The 20292-nt window shown below is 32.1% G+C and overlaps 1 protein-coding gene across 1 annotated transcript; it reads left to right on the top strand.

Annotated features, from left to right (window-relative positions):
- Positions 1–262: 262 nt before the first annotated feature.
- On the top strand, positions 263–18352 carry LOC134705427 (uncharacterized). The gene is made up of 6 exons (XM_063564156.1): positions 263–278; positions 733–833; positions 1083–1185; positions 1559–1697; positions 17785–17889; positions 18196–18352. Exons 2-6 carry the CDS (start codon positions 802–804, stop codon positions 18285–18287), a joined length of 471 nt encoding a protein of 156 aa, XP_063420226.1. The 5' UTR covers positions 263–278; positions 733–801; the 3' UTR covers positions 18288–18352.
- Positions 18353–20292: the final 1940 nt, after the last annotated feature.

Here is a 20292-nt window from a genome sequence, read left to right as displayed (position 1 = left end):
AGTGTGCATATGGCATGAAATAAGAATATCTTATATTTCCAGATATGTTGGAGTGCTAACAGTGAGGTGCAGACATACGAATTATGCTTGAAGACAGCAAAGATGTCACGAAACTACATGGCAGATAAACTATCTAAAACAAAATTGAAAAGACGAGATGAAAGCATTCAGATTTTGCAAAAAATACTTAACGATAAAACGGAGAAATCAGCAGAAACAGCCAACACATATCAAACCTAATAACAAAGGAGAAAGCAACAAGAAATGCCTTGAGATTGGTAAGTATAACAGAGAAAAAAATATTCAAACGTTCTTTTTATTTCAATTACAACTCAGAATAAAAATATTCAGTTATTTAATTTCATTGAAATAGTGAAAGGAGAAAGGTTTATTGTTGTATGCAAACCGATGAAAAGGTTCATAGCATGAACACGTCAGTTGCATAGAGACCTAATCAACCGTTCTATCGGTTCTCGTACACTAATTCAGGTTTTTATCGGTTCTCGTACACCAATCAAACATTTTTGATTTGCACTTTCCGTCACTCAACTGTTTCAAACATCACAAATAAAAGAAAAAAACACTTTTAAAAATTAAAAAGTACGCAATTAATCCGACGTACATGTTGCAGAATTCCTCTTAAATATGTGTAGTAAATTTAATTTATATTTTACCTTAAAAAGTCAGTATTTTAGTATAGAATTGATTTTTTGACTTCTATTTTTTGTATAGATTGAAAGAAACCTTGTGGACGATATCAAATTCAACTTGATCGATCGTATTCAGAGCGGACTAGTATCTATGAAGTACATCTTAGCCTCACAGACTAATAAGTAAGTTACAAATATTAAATATGTATGTATTGTGGAGTGTTAAAGCAAATGATAAGACTCAATACTCAATGCTCTTACAACATCGTTACTACCTAAAATTAACACTTTTAGACTTTGTCCTCTCTGTTGATTTTGGAAAGCTTTAATGACGGTTATCTTACATTGACATAAACTTTCATAATTATCTTAGTTTGAAATTATTTATTGCATCAACAACCAGGTTCACTCATTTTCATTCTTCGTTTGTAGACTTTATGAATTACTTCCAATCATTGACGATTTTGACTTCCGACTAGCTGCAGAGTCAATTATAGAGAAGCTTAGCTCCAAATACCAATATAACTCACCACAGGTAAGCAGGATTGTTCTTATGAACATTACCTTTTTAACTTATTAAAGAGAATTTTGTCAGAAAACACGGTCAAACATCCAAACATACTATCCACATTGATCTGTGTCCACACTTGTTAACTTATAATATTTATAGTTCAATCGCTAAATCTTGCCATTTGTATTTCTTTCACAACAGCTTTTTTTGCTGAGTAGACATATATGTGCTGCTATGAATTGTCATTGATATGGTTATATTTATAAACTGTTAACAAATTTTGATTTTTTTGAAATACTAGTTTTAAGGCTTTTCTACATCAGGCATAGATTACTGTAGCTGTATTTGCCTTTTATAATGTGTAGAATAATAAATAATATTTCCCATTTTTATTTAGGAATTTCACATTGCAAACGGATTTAATGCCAAGCTACCAGATATAGGATTTGTAAGTTGCAAAGTATCAAAACAGATACAGAAGGAACAGTCATCAGAGCCTCATTCTGAACAGACAGAAGAACAACGTAATAATAATAGTACGTCCGTTATCGATTTCACATGTACGTAGTTCATATTATCATTTTTATATCGGTCGTTTTTTTTAAATGGGTAGAAACCATCAATTTTGTAACAATTAAACAACAAGTAACACCAAAGACATCTTCACCGTGTTTTCCTAGCATACATGTGTCATGCTTGTTATCATTGGTCTTAATTTTAACTCTATACAAAATTTCTTTAAGCCAGTGTTCATCTGTTTCAAGTGTTTTACATATCCAGAGGAAATCTCGAACACATTCAATATAACCTGTAAACCCAAAAGCAAAATTGTCCGAGGAGCTACATGCTTACAATAAAATATAAAGAAAGATGAGTAATGGTTGTCAATGAAACAACTCTCGACAAGAGACCAAATGAACCAAATTCAACAACTACTAATATTGGTCACATAAAGACATTAAACAATGTAAAACAAATTGAGTATGGAAATATAGTATGTGTCAAAGAGACAACATGCCGACCATAGAACAGACAACAACAGAAGGTCACCAACAGGTCTTCAATGCAGCGAGTAATTCCCGCACCCGGAGGCGTCCTTCAGCTGGCCCCTAAACAAATATATATATGTCGTGTACAAGTTGCAATTTTGTACAGGTTATAACATGTACAAAAATGTTGTACATGTTATAACTTGTATAATGCAAAAATACAAGTTATAACATGTACAAAAGTACCTCATACATGTTATAACCTGTACAAAATATTGCTTAAAAATGGATTTAACTTGTACAAAATTTAAGATTAATCTTAATGAAGTCAAAAATACATTTAAATTCACCAATGCATAAAGAACAACTAAAATAATTTTTCTGTAGAGGACAATGATCACAAAGGAGTAGGTTCGATAAGGCCCTAAATTGGCCCCCTTTTTTAGCCTAAATTTCATTTTGGGATTTATTGACCAATACCACAATGGATAATAGCTAATATAGTGACAAGAAAGAAAATAAGTCTTTTTATTGCAAAATTACGTTCCTGCATATTATAGATGACAGTAGTATGAAATGGGGTCAGTCCCCCACAATTCCCCCACAGGAAGTCACGTCACATCTAATCCTCTTAACTATGACGTAGTATCCGGTCTATAATCTCTTAATCCTCTTAACTGGTACTTAACATCCTGGTTATAATCCTCTTAACTGAAGTAGGTTAATCTCTTAATCCTCTTAACTGCTACTTAACATCCGGGTTATAATCCTCTTAACTGAAGTGGATTAATCTCCTAATCCTCTTAACTGCTACTTAACATCCTGGTTATAGTCCTCTTAACTGAAGTGGATTAATCTCTTAATCTTCTTAACTTGTACTTAACATCCTGGTTAAAATCTGGTGGGGGGGGGGGGGAATTAACGGACATGTATTTTTAATCCCTCTACCCTCCTACGTATAATCTTGTAAACGTGGCATACACGTTGAGACATGCACGTTTACATTATTGTTGTACATGATCAGTTCGTTTTTCTTCTCCAACGAATATGAAATATCTACAAAAGGTTCACAACTTGTTTATTTTCGAAGAAAAGAAAACTAGATTCTATATTTTATTACTTTCAATTGATAAACATACATTGTTTCAACTAAAACAACAATATGATGACAAAAGTTTTCGCATTGAACATTGGAAATTACATCTTCTCAATGAAATTCTACTATAAAATATAGACATATATATATATTTTGTGTATTTAAAAAAAAAAAATCATTTTGAGTTAAGATGTTAGAGAGGATGAGCACAGAAAACCTCCAAACAAAGTGGTGTTTTTTCGGACAGAATGTACCAAAAGCAGAGATCGTGTATTTTTGTCAGATGATAATAGTTTTCATAATTGTTATTGCGGCAGTTGTTAATTTATCAACACAAAATGGGAGTATAGAACTATGGGTTAGTTTATTAAGTGGTTGTACTGGTTACATTTTACCAAACCCTTCTATAAATAAAATATAAATGAGATTCACATAAAAAGAGGGGAGGAAAAAAAGTATTCGAGTGACCCTCCTTCTAACCACGTGACGGAAACGTTCACCATACGTTTCGTTTATCTCTTAATGAATCATCATGAACAATTTAAGCCGCTACCACAACTATAAAAGCACACAGTTATATCAATGGCACAGGCACAGGTTGATTTATCCAAGGAGGTGTACGGTTGTGACAGCATCTTATTTCTTCATTCATTTATAGACGAACACTGATAGTACAATGGTGGCAATTAAAGTTGGTATGGAAAAAAGACTGCTTTCAACTATATTACTGTTTTCTTTTGCTGAATTATTGGATGAAATGGTGCAACAATTATCAAAGAAGTTTTGTCAGGGATGCAAAGTGGAACATGGATCACAACATAAACACGAATGTTTGATGGATAGTGAACTAGATAAACTCGAAAACAAACATTTTGATCAGGCGTTCTGTGAGTTTAAATACAGTCACATACTAGGAAAATACAGAGAGAATGTGAGAACATTGACCTTGGAAAAAAGTGTCGTTTTAAACTTTTTCATTCTTCAGGTTTTGTTCATGGACACGCTTCGATCAGAAAAAATGAAAGTGAGTGTTTATAATTTAATGGAAAGGAAATTAAAACTTGAAGGACGTTTCACACAGTAATATTGTATTTTGTGTAAATATATGTATATTTCATTGAATAAATTATATTGATGTGGAATTTTCGTTGTGTATTTATTTTCTGGTAAAGATACAAAATGTTATATCATTTCATTAGTTTTCGTATTCATTCGTGTATTTCCGGTAGTATTCGGAAACATTCGTTTATTTTCGATTGTATAATTATTTCCGGTAGTAGTCGGAAACATTCGTTTGAGCAGAAAGTTGATGAACCAGGGGTATGTCAAAGAACGTCTCGTCCTTTTTCTAAAAAAGTTCATCGGAAGATACCCAGAACTTGTTGATAAATATTCCGTATCAACTTCACAAATAATACAAGATGGTCTTGAAGGATAGATTTTGCGTACTGACGTTTGTTATCATCTTAATTACGTATTATAGAATTCTTTTATAAGTCTTTTTTAGATAATCATTTGAAGTGACTCAATGGTTATGTAAAACCACCTACTTTGAACGGCAAAATTATTTCATTGATTGATATTACTTTTACTTAAGGATCTTGAATACTATGAATGACAAAACTATTTTATTCAATAATACTACTTTTTCTGTTTAGTCTGTTTTTCATGATATACATTTGACGTGAAACTGTACTTATGTATCCCGTCATACTTTGAACCACACCATTATTTTATTTATTATTATTACTTTTACTGTTAAGTCTGGTTTTTGGTATATCTACTTTACGTGAGTCTGTATTTATGTATGCCGACATACGACAAAATTATTTTTTATGTCTACCTGAGCGAATTTCAAACGCGCTATTTTACACCAGTAATGTAAACCTTCTATCATTTATGGGTAGACTTTACATAGATAAATTCAGCCGTATTTGACGTGAAACTGTTCTTATGTATCCCGTCATACTTTGAACCACACCATTATTTTATTTATTATTATTACTTTTACTGTTAAGTCTGTAACTTTACGTAAGTCTTCGTTTATGTATGCCGTCATACGACAAAATTATTTTTATGTCTACCTGTGCGAATTTCAAATGCGCATTTTTAAACCAGTAATGAAACCTTCTATCATTATGGGTAGACTTTACATAGATAAATTCAGCCGTATAAGAAAAGCAAAATGAGAATGTTAAATTAATGTATGCCTTTTTGTGCTTCTTTGTTACATTTGTTGTTTATGTAGAGATATTAAGATGATAACACAATATTGACTGTTGTACCCCTATTTTTGACATTTTTACTCTTTGAGTATGTTTGTTTTGTTCATGCATCGTTGACATTTTAATGGAATTGATGCGACTGTCATATAAGTGAGAGGTTTAGCTAGCTATAAAACCAGGTTCAATCCACCATTTTCTACATTAGAAAATGCCTGTACCAAGTCAGGAATATGACAGTTGTTACCCATTCGTTTGATGTGTTTGGACTTTTGATTTTGCCTTTTGATTTTTGATTTTCCTTTTTGAATTTTCCTCGGAGTTCGGTATTTTTGTGTTTTTACTTTTTATTTCCGAATGTAAAGTAATTTCAGATCATTTCCGGAATCGTTCGTTGATATCTGCTTTTTCATTCCGGAATTATTTGGTTGCTTCCGTATTTTACTTCATTGGTTGTATTTTATTGTGTACTTCATTTCTTTTTTCTGCTTATGTATTTTGTTTCTTTTTTTTCCCTTGATGGTGATGTATTTTGATTCTTGTTTCACTCTCTGGTGGTATATTTATTTGTCAAATAAAATAAACCAAAATAATTAGAAACATCAGTGTATAAAACAAACACATATCTCGAAAAATAAACACAACGACATAAGACAATTAAGGTGTAGACAACAAACAAACAAACAAACAAACAATGTGTGAAGACCAGGAGAAAGTGCTTTTACCATTTCAGTCACCGTGTTGTATACAAATAGTTGGACCTACCCAGTCAGAAAAAAACATGCTTACATATAAAATACTAGCTCAATCTGAATACCTATTTACAAAAACACCAAAGAAAACCATTTATTGCTACTCTGCATATCAGAATTTGTTTTCAGAGATGGAGAGGAAAATTGAAAACATAACTTTTCACGTATCCAAGTTTTTGATGTATGATTTTCATTATAATCATATGAAATCTCTGTATGGTGATAAAATTCGTTTGTGTTTTTCCGATACTGATAGCTTTTTATATCACGTTGAAACGGAAGATGTGTATGAAGATATGCATCAATATCAAGATATGTACGATACGAGTGATTATCCACCAGAATATTTTTTACATGATATCGAAAATAAAAAAGTAATAGGTAAATTCAAGGATGAAACAAGTGGAACCCCAATAAGTGAATTTGTTGGACTGAGATCGAAGATGTATTCATTTTCTTTTGAAGGTAGAGAAAAGCATACTGCAAAAGGAGTAACAAAAACTGCATCCAGAAAACTTAAACATGAAATGTATAAAAATTGTCTTTTCGATAAAACTGTTACACGTTCTGAAATGAATATTATAAGAAGCGAAAGTCATGTTTTATATTCCAAAACTATTAATAAAAAATCATTAGTTCCTTTTGATGATAAAAGATGGATTTTAAATGATGGTGTGACAACGAGAGCATTTGGACATAAAGATAACATATAAACATTCATCATGTAAAACGTTTAAAGACATTTCAAATCTTATTTGTTATTTTCTATTTGTTATAACTATTTCGTATTTGTGATATTGTTTTGTTGATTTTTTTTCTTCTAAATCAAGATTTGTGATGATTTAAATACGTTTTTTTACATATAGTGAGGGAGATTGTAGATGGCGTATAAAATTATAATCCTGGTACTTTTGATAACTATTTACACCACTGGGTCGATGCCACTGCTGGTGGACGTTTCGTCCCCGAGGGTATCACCAACCCAGTAGTCAGCACTTCGGTGTTGACATGAATATCAATTATATGGTCATTTTTATAAATTTTCTGTTTACAAAACTTTGAATTTTTCGAAAAACTAAGGATTTTCTTACCCCAGGAGTAGAATACCTTAGCCGTATTTGCCACAACTTTTTGGAATTTTGGGTCCTCAATGCTCCTCAACTTTATATTTGTTTTGGCTTTTTAACTATTTTGATCTGAGCGTCACTGATGAGTCTTATGTAGACGAAACGCGCGTCTGGCGTATAAAATTATAATCCTGATACTTTTGATAACTATAAATACTAATTTAACATATAGTGAGGGATGTAATTATTTGTTCATTTGAGGGTTATTGTTTATATGTATTTAATTATAAATTTAAATATTCATTGATTTTTTGGGGGGTTTTGTTTGTTTGTTTGTTTGGTTGTTTTTGTTTATTTATTACAAGAGCAAAGAAGTGGGATTTTTTTGTATATCAAAACTTGTGGTGATTTAAATACGTTTTTTACATATAGTGAGGGAGATTGTAGATGCATCATATTTTTTTATCAAAATTTATTGTATATAGTTTCGTTAGTATGTTTGAGGGTAATTGGGTTACTTTTTTCATGTATTGTATTTTTACATATATATTTTCTTTATTCCTGTTTTATTTTTGCATCCTGTCTGATTGAAATAAAACATAATGTATCAATGAACGCAGTTGTTTGTTTTCGTTTATTTTAATATATTTAGTAGTAAAACACACATAACAAAAAAGATAGATGTACACAATAAAAACAAACAGTTATAGTCATGATAAATTCAATTTACATTGAAATGTTAGTGTTCAATCTTTATTTGTCAATTCTCAGTTATTTCAAAGTATCCATAGTTTTCAGCTAAAATCAGTAAGGCAGCTGTTTCTGGTAATGGCGTACCGAACTGACATTCCAAGCGTATTTTTCCCTGCTTCAGTAGTGAAAGATATTTGGTATCCGAAAAGAATGGTTCTAAATTGAAGCATAGAAGCGTATATCCATTGTTGAATTCAGCCCTTGTTATTTCATTCCCCGTATCCAACAACCACTTTCCTCGTGTTTCGAACATTTTTACATAAGGAGAAACGTTCGTTGCACCACTATTCTCGTTGAAATCAAGTTTGAGTGGTATGCCATCAACTGGTATTCCGTCACAAAACAGAGTCACTTGTTTTAAATCATAATTCATAAAGTTGAATGGGTTTTTTGTATATGCTCCAGACATAGCAGTTGAAGAAACCAATCCAAGCACAATACTTTTTGGTTTCACATCTTGGAAAACATTTTCTACGATTAAAGAGGTGCTTCCTTGCATGATTGTAAAATTTTTCATCATGGTTTTTGTGAAAGGATACTTAGCATTTGTTGTCTTTAAAGCTTCTGAATGAGCGACAATTATAGCTGGGTTAGGTCTGATCTTGCAAAGCTTGATCACGACATCTTCCAAAGAAATATGATAGTTGGTATCAATTTCTCCAGACATCAAACAAAAACTTGCATCGTTGCGATATAATTTTAGTTTAAGGGATAACATATTTAGCAGGTATCTATCCATCTCAAATATATCGGAAAAAATTGGTCCCTCCATTTCTAATGTTTTCGAATTAGAAATGAATTTTCTGCGTTCATACAGTCCAGTGTTAGTCGATATTTCATCCATGTGACCATATCTATCTTTTAAGTATAGACTAGAAGATAATTGTGTACTCTTTGCGTCCTGGCCATACTGCAGTAACGTTTTCATCATACATTTATACGGGTAATACGTATTACTAGACGTTACCATTTGTCCCTGTATATAAACATCCAATTGCGACCAAAGCGACTGTAAAAATAAGTTCACAGGTCCTACCGTATCGCCATCTTGTAAATCCTCACCATTTGCTTTTTTCACTTTTAATTTCACGAATAGTTTTGATCTTTTAAGATCAATATAGTCCATACCATTGTTTGCACATAGATCGAATTCTATAGGATTGTAAGCGGTTATTTGACTAACAGGTCTGCATCCCTCGTATGTTATACTTTCAACACCTACTTGGTATGGGGGTATCTCAAAAATCTGGAACTCTGACGGTTGTGCTTCAATAATATTCTCTTTTGTTAACAAGGACATTATGTTGAAAATATATCCCTTTTATGTTTTTTAACAGTTTTATCTTTTTTCGATTTCTTCGGCTTCTTTTCACCTCCTCTGCTTTGTGGCGAATGATGATATTTTCTCTTTCTGTCCGTTTTATTTATACTCTCATCGTCAATTTTTATCTCTTCTTTTGCTTGATTTACAATTTGTTCACTAGGTGACACTAAACGCACAACAAAATTGTTTTCTTTTTCTGCACGAATTGGATAAGATTTATTCGAAATTGGTATCATAAATGATCCCGATTGCGATCCTTTGTTATATCCAGATTTCATATGATTACGTAAGCATTTGATTGACCACTAACTACATTCTGATAATATCTTGTCCATTGATTAACATTAGGAATGTACATTTTATCAGTATTTGTCATATCTGCGCTAAAATAAGCTTGGGATAAATTGTAGTGTAAACGACAAATTATTCTTCAAAAATGAAGCGTTTTCTCCGTGTTCGTCTTTTATAAGAAATTCTAAGACTTGAATTTCGTTTTTCTTTACTGGTAAATATATTGGAAAAGAAAAAATATAATTCCATGTACTCATATCCGTGGGAAATATTCTTCTCAAAAGTGAAAATTGTATATTAGGGAAAACATTTACTCCACTGCATACATCACAAACAAGTATAATTGATGATTGTTCTTTTTTGTAACTTTTTGATCAATGTAAAAATCTAATATTCCCAGTTTCCATTCACCTTGTAATTGTAAAACTTCATTTAAACAAACTTTGAACTTGAACGGTGAATTATTAGGGTAATATGCATCTGATTGATCACTTCGAATGAAAATTATATGTTCCATTATGATAAAGATTGAATTTGTTCTTCTGGTATGTATTCGTCGTACGAAGGAGGCCACCCTTGAAAACGAACCAAGTACTCAGTTTTTCCTCGTCTTTTTCTTTTCTTTATAATTTTTTTCAATTATCCAAAGACTATTTTCATCTTTCTCTACTCTTTGGAGCTCACTATCATAAAAGGTCCCCCTTATAAATTCATTTCCTTTTATATTTGAAAGCCTGTAAAGATCAATATTTTGTTGTCTGAATCTTTGCACCACTTTGAATATCTCTTCCGTCCGTCTTTGGCTATAGGATCGATCAAAAATATGAGCGATATTTGACAGTCGAACTAAAGACCCGATTTTGTATTTGAATTGTTTTTTTCTCCGTTTCTTTTTGTTTGTTTATACTTTTATTTCTTTTGGTTTCTTCTCTGTTTTGCTTAAATACATTTTCCCCCAGATATCACTTTCGTTGACAGAATTAACATCTTTAGGTGCAATGTTTTGTAAACTTCTATGTGGAGTACCATTATAGCTTTTTGCAAATTTTGCAAGTTGTTAATATATCTGTGAGTTCTATTCTTTGTGAAAAAGCGAAAAATTTTATTCTTTATAGTTTGTAGGACCCTTTCAGCATAATTTGCTAGAAATTCTTGTCTCTTATCTGTTCGAATTTTTTCTGGTTTTCTCAGTAAAAATCTTTTTAAATGCAGAGGTGACTTCGTCTCCCGTTTTATTTTTCAACGGTTGTAACCAAAGATAGCGTGAAAAACAATCAACAACAACTAATACGTATTTGAAATTTTCATTTTCTTTTGAAAATTGTTTTAGGTCCATTAAATCAGCATCCCACAAATTATTCATCCCCGTAGTGTAAACTCTTATTCTTTTAAAAGAACGACGAGGTGTTTTTTGTAAACTGTAATTATCTTGTGAATTTAACCACCGTCTTATTTTATATCTTCCAACTTTTTTGCCCTCTGCATTTACAATGGGATATAGTTTTTCGGCAGAAGCATATGAAGCTGGTCCTCCAACGTCATAATAGTATTTACTCAGAAGAGAATCTAGTTCCTCATTCATACTCAGGTAGTTTTGATAAGATGTTACTTCTAACAACTACAAGAGTCTTATTAAAAGTAATCAAAAGAATAGTTTTTATAGGTTGTTTTTTTTATCAAATCAAAGTGTATAATATTTGGGTTGTACCTGAAAATGAAAAAAATATATATTATGGTGTTTTTTTTGTACATAGAAAGTATTTTTGTTGTCGTTTTTTTATGGTTTTTTTCTGTTGTTTTTTTTTTTAATGATTTTTTTTTACATTAAAATATGTGGAACAACTCAAGTTAGTTTTTAGATTGTAAGATGGAAATAAAAAAAAAAACAAAAAAAAACCACTTTTTTATCCATCTTTATTTTGACATAGAAAATAACATATTTAATCAATTGTTCATTAGTAATGATGCTATAATTTGAATCTTTTCCATTTTAGTTTAGGTTTTTCTTCAAGCAGTCTCGAGAGTTCCCTCCTAACAAAATGTTTATTAATCTTCCTCTTCTTATTTTTCTCTGGTTCACTTTCAGCTAATTGTTCATTTTCCTCTGTTGTTTGTATATCAGATTGAACTAGTTGTTTTCTCATTCTATTTGAAATTAGTCCCATAGGTATGTGAATATTTTTAAGAAAATCATAAAAAATTTCATGTCCACTTGGTACTTGTTTGCATCCATAAGGAATGACAACATCCCGCAATAAGTCAACAATATGAGAGTTTGGTACAGTTTCGTTGTTGATCTTAACTTGTCCATGTTTGTTCCAACTTATTGTAGACTGGCTATGAAGAAAATGCAATAGTGTTTTGGCCTTTTCTCTGTATTTCACTGGTATGGTCAGATCGATCAAAGTGTTCAAATCATCTGAATTATCTTTCTCTGTTTTAATATCCTGCTGGGGTGAAATTTCTTCCTTAGCACTAGTTTGTTTATCGCTTTCATTGCTTTCTGTTCGTATTATACTTTCATATCTATGTTTTGGCAGAAGAATCATTTCTTTCGTCATTTTGAAATTGTATCAAGTATTGGTTTAACAATGATAGAAATAATGTTACGATATTTAAGTAACAATTTTTTTCTTTGAATACGTGATGTCTCTCTATCTGTTATTTTCCGAATAATGTTTTTATATCTCATGAGTTTCTTTTTATCTGATTGACTAAGCGGAAATATCCCACATAACACATTTAAAAAACATTCAACTAAAAGTTGAAATTGTTTATCGTTCATGGTCTTCAACAATGCAATTTTCTGTTCTTCCTCACATGAAATTAAAAGTGATAAAAAATGTGCATGGTCTTAAACTTGTTTACTCATTTCGGAACAAAAATTATTGGATCTTCTCCTTTGAAAATTTTTGTTCTCAATAAATATTTTTTATCTGTGTGTGTTGACAAATCAATAATGATGTATCCATAGATTAAAGAAACTGCCTTTTCATAAGCTGACATGAAAAAGTCTAATTGACCTGGGAGAATCTGCCTTCCTAATACTGATAACTGGTGTTTGTCACGTTGGTTTTTAAGACAGATTATGTATGTCGCATTTAACGAAATAGTACGAATGCATTTTCCAGGAGGGAAAAGATTTTGCATTAAAAACAAAACTGATATGTTACAATGATGAGATTTAACGGTAAAAAGATTTAAAACATCACTAGAGTTTGCAGCTTGACACAATAAATCATCAAGACAAAGATTCATATGTTCTTTATTTTCTGACCATTTATCAATTTCCTCGCTAGTTGGTAAACCTTCGTGAAAAGTTATGTTTTCAATTTTCCTCTCCATCTCTGAAAACAAATTCTGATATGCAGAGTAGCAATAAATGGTTTTCTTTGGTGTTTTTGTAAATAGGTATTCAGATTGAGCTAGTATTTTATATGTAAGCATGGTTTTTCCTGACTGGGTAGGTCCAACTATTTGTATACAACACGGTGACTGAAATGGTAAAAGCACTTTCTCCTGGTCTTCACACATTGTTTTTTTGTTTGTTTGTTTGTTGTCTAACGTGACGGTACCCAAATTGCACCTATTTTGACAGTTTTTCCACCTACGTTTTTTTATGATCCAGAAAAAAATGTTCATACTGTGTTTATTTTGAAGCCCTATCCTTCTTTATTTTATAGGTACACCAATTTGATTTTTAATCCATATTGAGTCATACAAAAATGGGGTTGAATGAACCTCCAAACCATCCCAGATTCTGTAATGAGGAGTACCCAAATTGCATCCATGCTTATATTCACATCGTCAAAACTCTAATAACCGAGCTTTTGTTTAATTTCTTCAAATATTTTGAACAATTGGATATTAGTCCATGCTTACTCTTCATATTTGACGGAATGGACACTTATAATATATTGTATTTGCTAATTTTAAAAAGATGACGTTTTGATGACGTCGCATGGTGACGTTTTCGTACATTTTGCTTTTTCAGTAAACAGTCCATCTGTTTATAAATACTGTGAACGTTTTGTGTATATCTAAATAGGTTTACCTATGTTGAAAGACGTGCATAGTATCAAATCATAAAAATACAAATTGTTTAGTCTCTAGGAAATCTTGTAAGATTTTCGTTGCTATCTTTTCTAAATAGGTGCAATTTGGGTACTCGGTGCAATTTGGGTACCCTTACGTTACACCTTAATTGTCTTATGTCGTTGTGTTTATTTTTCGAGATATGTGTTTGTTTTATACACTGATGTTTCTAATTATTTTGGTTTATTTTATTTGACAAATAAATATACCACCAGAGGGTGTAACAAGAATCAAAATACATCACCATCAAGGGAAAAAAAAGAAACAAAATACATAAGCAGAAAAAAGAAATGAAGTACACAATAAAATGCAACCAATGAAGTAAAATACGGAAGCAACCAAATAATTCCGGAATGAAAAAGCAGATATCAACGAACGATTCCGGAAATGATCTGAAATTACTTTACATTCGGAAATAAACGAATGTTTCCGACTACTACCGGAAATAATTATACATTCGGAAATAAACGAATGTTTCCGAATACTACCGGAAATATACGAATAAATACGAAAACTAATGAAATGCTATAACATTTTGTATCTTTACCAGAAAATAAATACACAACGAAAAATTCCACATCAGTATAAATTTATTCAATGAAATATACATATATTTACACAAAATACAATATTACTGTGTGAAACGTCCTTCAAATTTTAATTTCCTTTCCATTAAATTATAAACACTCACTTTCATTTTTTCTGATCGAAGCGTGTCCATGAACAAAACATGAAGAATGAAAAAGTTTAAAACGACACTATTTTCCTAGGTCAATGTTCTCACATTCTCTCTGTATTTTCCTAGTATGTGACTGTATTTAAACTCACAGAACGCCTGATCAAAATGTTTTTCGAGTTTATCTAGTTCACTATCCATCAAACATTCGTGTTTATGTTGTGATCCATTTTCCACTTTGCATCCCTGACAAAACTTCTTTGATAATTGTTGCACCATTTCATCCAATAATTCAGCAAAAGAAAACAGTAATATAGTTGAAAGCAGTCTTTTTTCCATACCAACTTTAATTGCCACCATTGTACTATCAGTGTTCGTCTATAAATGAATGAAGAAATAAGATGCTGTCCTTTAGATAACACAGTTTCGTCCAATTTTCTTTAGAGATCAGAATCTTTTTTCCCTTTAACAACAAGCTGTATTCGAGTATGTTTTCCTCTTTTCTTCACCACCACTTTTGTTGTTTCATCAATTAAACACTCGATCTGTTTCTTGAATAAATCAGTATGCAAGTGATCAAAGTCACAACCGTACACCTCCTTGGATAAATCAACCTGTGCCTGTGCCATTGATATAACTGTGTGCTTTTATAGTTGTGGTAGCGGCTTAAATTGTTCATGATGATTCATTAAGAGATAAACGAAACGTATGGTGAACGTTTCCGTCACGTGGTTAGAAGGAGGGTCACTCGAATACTTTTTTTCCTCCCCTCTTTTTATGTGAATCTCATTTATATTTTATTTATAGAAGGGTTTGGTAAAATGTAACCAGTACAACCACTTAATAAACTAACCCATAGTTCTATACTCCCATTTTGTGTTGATAAATTAACAACTGCCGCAATAACAATTATGAAAACTATTATCATCTGACAAAAATACACGATCTCTGCTTTTGGTACATTCTGTCCGAAAAAACACCACTTTGTTTGGAGGTTTTCTGTGCTCATCCTCTCTAACATCTTAACTCAAAATGATTTTTTTTTTAAATACACAAAATATATATATATGTCTATATTTTATAGTAGAATTTCATTGAGAAGATGTAATTTCCAATGTTCAATGCGAAAACTTTTGTCATTTAGTTGAAACAATGTATGTTTATCAATTGAAAGTAATAAAATATAGAATCTAGTTTTCTTTTCTTCGAAAATAAACAAGTTGTGAACCTTTTGTAGATATTTCATATTCGTTGGAGAAGAAAAACGAACTGATCATGTACAACAATAATGTAAACGTGCATGTCTCAACGTGTATGCCACGTTTACAAGATTATACGTAGGAGGGTAGAGGGATTAAAAATACATGTCCGTTAATTTCCCCCCCCCACCAGATTTTAACCAGGATGTTAAGTACAAGTTAAGAAGATTAAGAGATTAATCCACTTCAGTTAAGAGGACTATAACCAGGATGTTAAGTAGCAGTTAAGAGGATTAGGAGATTAATCCACTTCAGTTAAGAGGATTATAACCAGGATGTTAAGTAGCAGTTAAGAGGATTATGAGATTAATCCACTTCAGTTAAGAGGATTATAACCCGGATGTTAAGTAGCAGTTAAGAGGATTAAGAGATTAACCTACTTCAGTTAAGAGGATTATAACCAGGATGTTAAGTACCAGTTAAGAGGATTAAGAGATTATAGACCGGATACTACGTCATAGTTAAGAGGATTAGATGTGACGTGACTTCCTGTGGGGGAATTGTGGGGGACTGACCCCATTTCTTCTTCTTCTTCTTCTTCCGTTAAGGAGTTGACCTCATATTTGAGTGATTAACTACTGACATACTACTGATGACGTCACAAATAGTATTCATTTTGATTTTCTACGAAAAAACAAGGAAAATGGGTAAATTTCCAATAGATATTTGCACGGGAAACATGAACATGGAGCGCATACGTCGACAAAAAAGATCTTTGACAAGAATGTTTGAAAAGACATTTAACATGTTTAGCTTGAATATTAAGGTTGTCGACGGCTGCGCTCTATGTGTCATGATCTTAAATTTGGCTGAAATCCTGCCGATTTTGTCGAATTTCACCAAAAGGCCTTACTTTGACCCAACTCGGATGTTAAAATCAACGCTTTAAAATAAAACTATGACAGAAATTGTTCTATAAAACTTTCTCCCATGTATTAAGGTCAACTTGAAACATTTTTTATCTTGTAACATTGAACTTTATAATTGGGGCCAAATATTACCCTTACCGAACTTACTCCTTTCAGAAATATATGTTTCATGACTTATATTGTCAAAATGTGTTTTTATGTAATTGTATGTTTTATGCGTTCCATCATGGCTTAAATAAGTGTGACACTATTTACTAAAAGCTTGCATTTCCCCAATGACAATTACATTATATACTACTAACTAAATTCATCCAAAAAATTTAAGAACAATGACTTGTAATTTTGGGTAATACTCCTCCCTCTCCTTTTATAGCATGTCAAGACTAAAACAATTTCTCATATGCTTACTTTGTAAAAGCAAGAGAAAGCTGAAATAGTTTAATTGGATCACGCTTCATTGTCAATATAATTGGATCTACTCTTTAACATTTTTGGACTTCAGCATGACTTATGTAAATTTGTAACTCAATTTTTATTTTATAAACTATGAGATCATTGCATGAGTTGAATGTCATTTTGATTGTTTTAAATTATATCCTCTACTTTGAAAGCATTTATTTCTGGACTTTGGATATTGTCTGCTCCATCAGCGGGTTTGGTTTTTTTTAGACACATACCCCATTTCCATTCTCAATTTTATTTGTAAACACATCTATCCTGGCTATCCTCAGACATATATATCTTATGACAGGTCTTAGCAATGCTTCAAAATACCGACCCCTGGACATTAACTGTATCAACAAAAAGGACAAAACACACTAGCATGAAGGAATAATAAAAAAAGTTATGAAAATATTATTGAGGTTAATAACATATGTTGTAATAATAGAAACATATCCTTATTTTTCAATTTTGTACAAGTTGAAACCATTTTTCAGCATTATTTTGTACAGGTTATAACATGTATGAGGTACTTTTGTACATGTTATAACTTGTATTTTTGCATTATACAAGTTATAACATGTACAATATTTTTGTACATGTTATAACCTGTACAATATTTTTGTACATGTTATAACCTGTACAAAATCGCAACTTGTACACGACATATATACTAGTTCAGTGATAATAAACACCATACTAAACTCCAAATTATACTCCAAAAAGTATGTTTGTGATATGATTTGTCTTTTTAGTGGAAAAAAAAATAAAGAAAATGTATTTTTCCAGACGTCAGTTACCAAGACAACCAGTTCAAGTTTTTAAGCAACACTTACGTGAACACAAAAGATTTGTCAGAGAAACCGAACGAGTGCTTTGTCGAAATAACCAAAGGTAAGTAATTATAACATTATATAAAGCTTTCAAATATAATCGAAAACAAATGATGTCAGCGAGGAAAAAACATATGGATGAGAGATATTTTTAGCAGATATGCCAATATCACCAACATAAATACTCCGCCACTTTGTGTGTACAGTATCACACACCAGCTATTTTTTTTTCCAGTAAATACAAGCTTAGAATTTATCGAATTAATAACCAATATGTTTACATGGTAACGATTTTTTTATATGTCGCAATGGAAAATGTGATAAATGTGATAAATAAAATGTTAAACTCGGCCTTTGTAACTTTCAGGGATGATCGTCAAGTTGAAGATTGCCACAAACGAATCCAAAGTTGCTTTTGGTTGGTATAAGTCAAATCCATGGAATCAGAAGAGATGGTGATTCTTTTGCAAATCCACTACAACATAAGGAGGACATAAACATTGATGAGATGATGATTTGTCCAATTTTTTTTTTATGAACGGATCTTAGCTACGCGTGCTTTGATTATGGTTCATTGTTATTATTTTCATATGTTATCATATATATATACTTTTGTGTTTCTATATGATTGGGAGAATGAGGGCATATATGCCTGTCTTATACTTGGGAGTCTCCGTGTATAGGGAAAACAGGCGTCAATTTATGGAGGGTGAGAGAAAGTTGTCTTTGGTGGGAGAGAGAGAGAGAAGTCTTCAGTGTAAATGAATGAAAGAGTATGCATGTTTATAGAAACAATAGATTACATAGTTAATTTTAAGAACTGATCTTATTTTTACCATTATTTTCGAATAATATAGAAAGGTGTCCGACGTTTCAAACCACATGTGTATGTGTTTATTCTGTAAAGAAGGAAACCAACAATGGTGTGCGTACATCTATTATAATTCATTGCAATTTGGTGTATTTATGATTTATTGATTTAATGGGATACGTATAGGTTCTGCCGTAGACAGCGCGAGATCAAGGGCGGAAAATACAGACTGCTGCTGGAAAAAGAGGGTATCTTTGATACAGGGACAGGCATGTATCGTTTTGTACCTAACGCCACGCACATACAAATAATTGTTCAATTAAGGCCACAATTAAAAATATTTTGGTTTGCCCAAACCCTACCCAAGGTTGAGGCAGTGGATAGGTAGGTAGGCATTTTCTTTTTTTTTTTTTTTTTTAAAGAAATTGAAGTATCAGATGTTTATTAGTCTTCATGCCTATTTGATTAAAAAAAAACTTCTTCAAATCAGGACAATAAAAGAATTTGAGTAGGCAGCTTTTTTCTGGGTAGGTAGCGTTTGGGCAAACAAACCTATTATTTATTTTGGCCTAACGAAAGGGGTTCAGCGTATACCTGTAAATTGAACGCACATAACATACACGTTACAAGAGCGTTGAAAACGCTACAGATAAGTTTGAGACACTTTAAGGGCACATTGCATACAAAAATACTCGTCGCCTTAAAACTTTCATCCAGGAGAAAAAGTCCGATACGGGTGAAACTTCATCAAACCTACAGAAGTTATTTCACCCTCTCCAACCATGCAGCATGGGACTAGACATAGAAGTACTGAGGAACTTCTCCCATTAGTTTGATCTGTACAAGATCTACAAAAATATCCCGCCTGCCTCAAAGGTGCATATGATCGCCCATGGTTCCGCACTAATGATACAAGTATCAACCAGAGTTACAATGGCGTGGTAGTAAGTATTTAAAGGCCACCGAGCGGCCTCCAACAATGAAAAAAAACTTACAAGTATTTAGTCGGCTATTAAATGTCCCGACCAGTAAGATTTAAAAACAAAAATAAAACAAAACTAAACAGCCTTATTGATAACAATATAATTGTTAATTGTTTATAACCACTGTACTACATGTTGCTGGCTTTAGAATTGGGCATTGGCACATAAACAATATGGTGGGCATAAACTCAACCCTCCCAAATGAACCAAACTTAGGACAACACATCGCAAGAAAAAACTGTAAAATATCAGTTGCAATTCGCGTCCCTTAAAATATGGGTACGGTGCACAATAATCACCTAGACCTTACATAGAAACAATAGACACAAATCAATGAAATAAAAGAACTCGCACTTACCGAAAGCTTTTTCAAAGCTAGTGAAAATGTAGACGAACCAGAGGACATAGACGGACTGGTAAACATGTAAACAGATGGGTGAATGTGTGAGACTTATTGACATACATTCACATATAGACAGACCTGCAGTCGGGAATGTAGAAAGACTAGGGGAAACGCTTATAGGTACGCTTCACGCACACCCAACACACGCTTTAAGCTCGTCTTGTGTGCACACGATACAGATATGATTGACAGGTTGAATGCATCAAAATTACTAGCGTATTAGTAGCGTGCATGATTTTTTTACCACGGCCGACGAACGTCGGAGAT

The sequence above is a fragment of the Mytilus trossulus genome, chromosome 2 (assembly GCF_036588685.1).
Source record: "Mytilus trossulus isolate FHL-02 chromosome 2, PNRI_Mtr1.1.1.hap1, whole genome shotgun sequence".
NCBI classification, from domain to species: domain Eukaryota; kingdom Metazoa; phylum Mollusca; class Bivalvia; order Mytilida; family Mytilidae; genus Mytilus; species Mytilus trossulus.
The sequence above is the reverse complement of the archived record's forward strand: the minus strand, read 5'-3'. Positions and strand labels throughout refer to the sequence as shown.

Excerpts from the sequence above, each read along its gene's own strand:
- LOC134705427 (XM_063564156.1), top strand. The coding sequence starts at position 802 with ATGAAGTACATCTTAGCCTCACAGACTAATAA. Across the intron at positions 1,186-1,558 it reads ACCAATATAACTCACCACAG|GAATTTCACATTGCAAACGG; the intron begins GTAAGCAGGATT and ends ATTTTTATTTAG. Across the intron at positions 1,698-17,784 it reads AGAACAACGTAATAATAATA|ACGTCAGTTACCAAGACAAC; the intron begins GTACGTCCGTTA and ends GTATTTTTCCAG.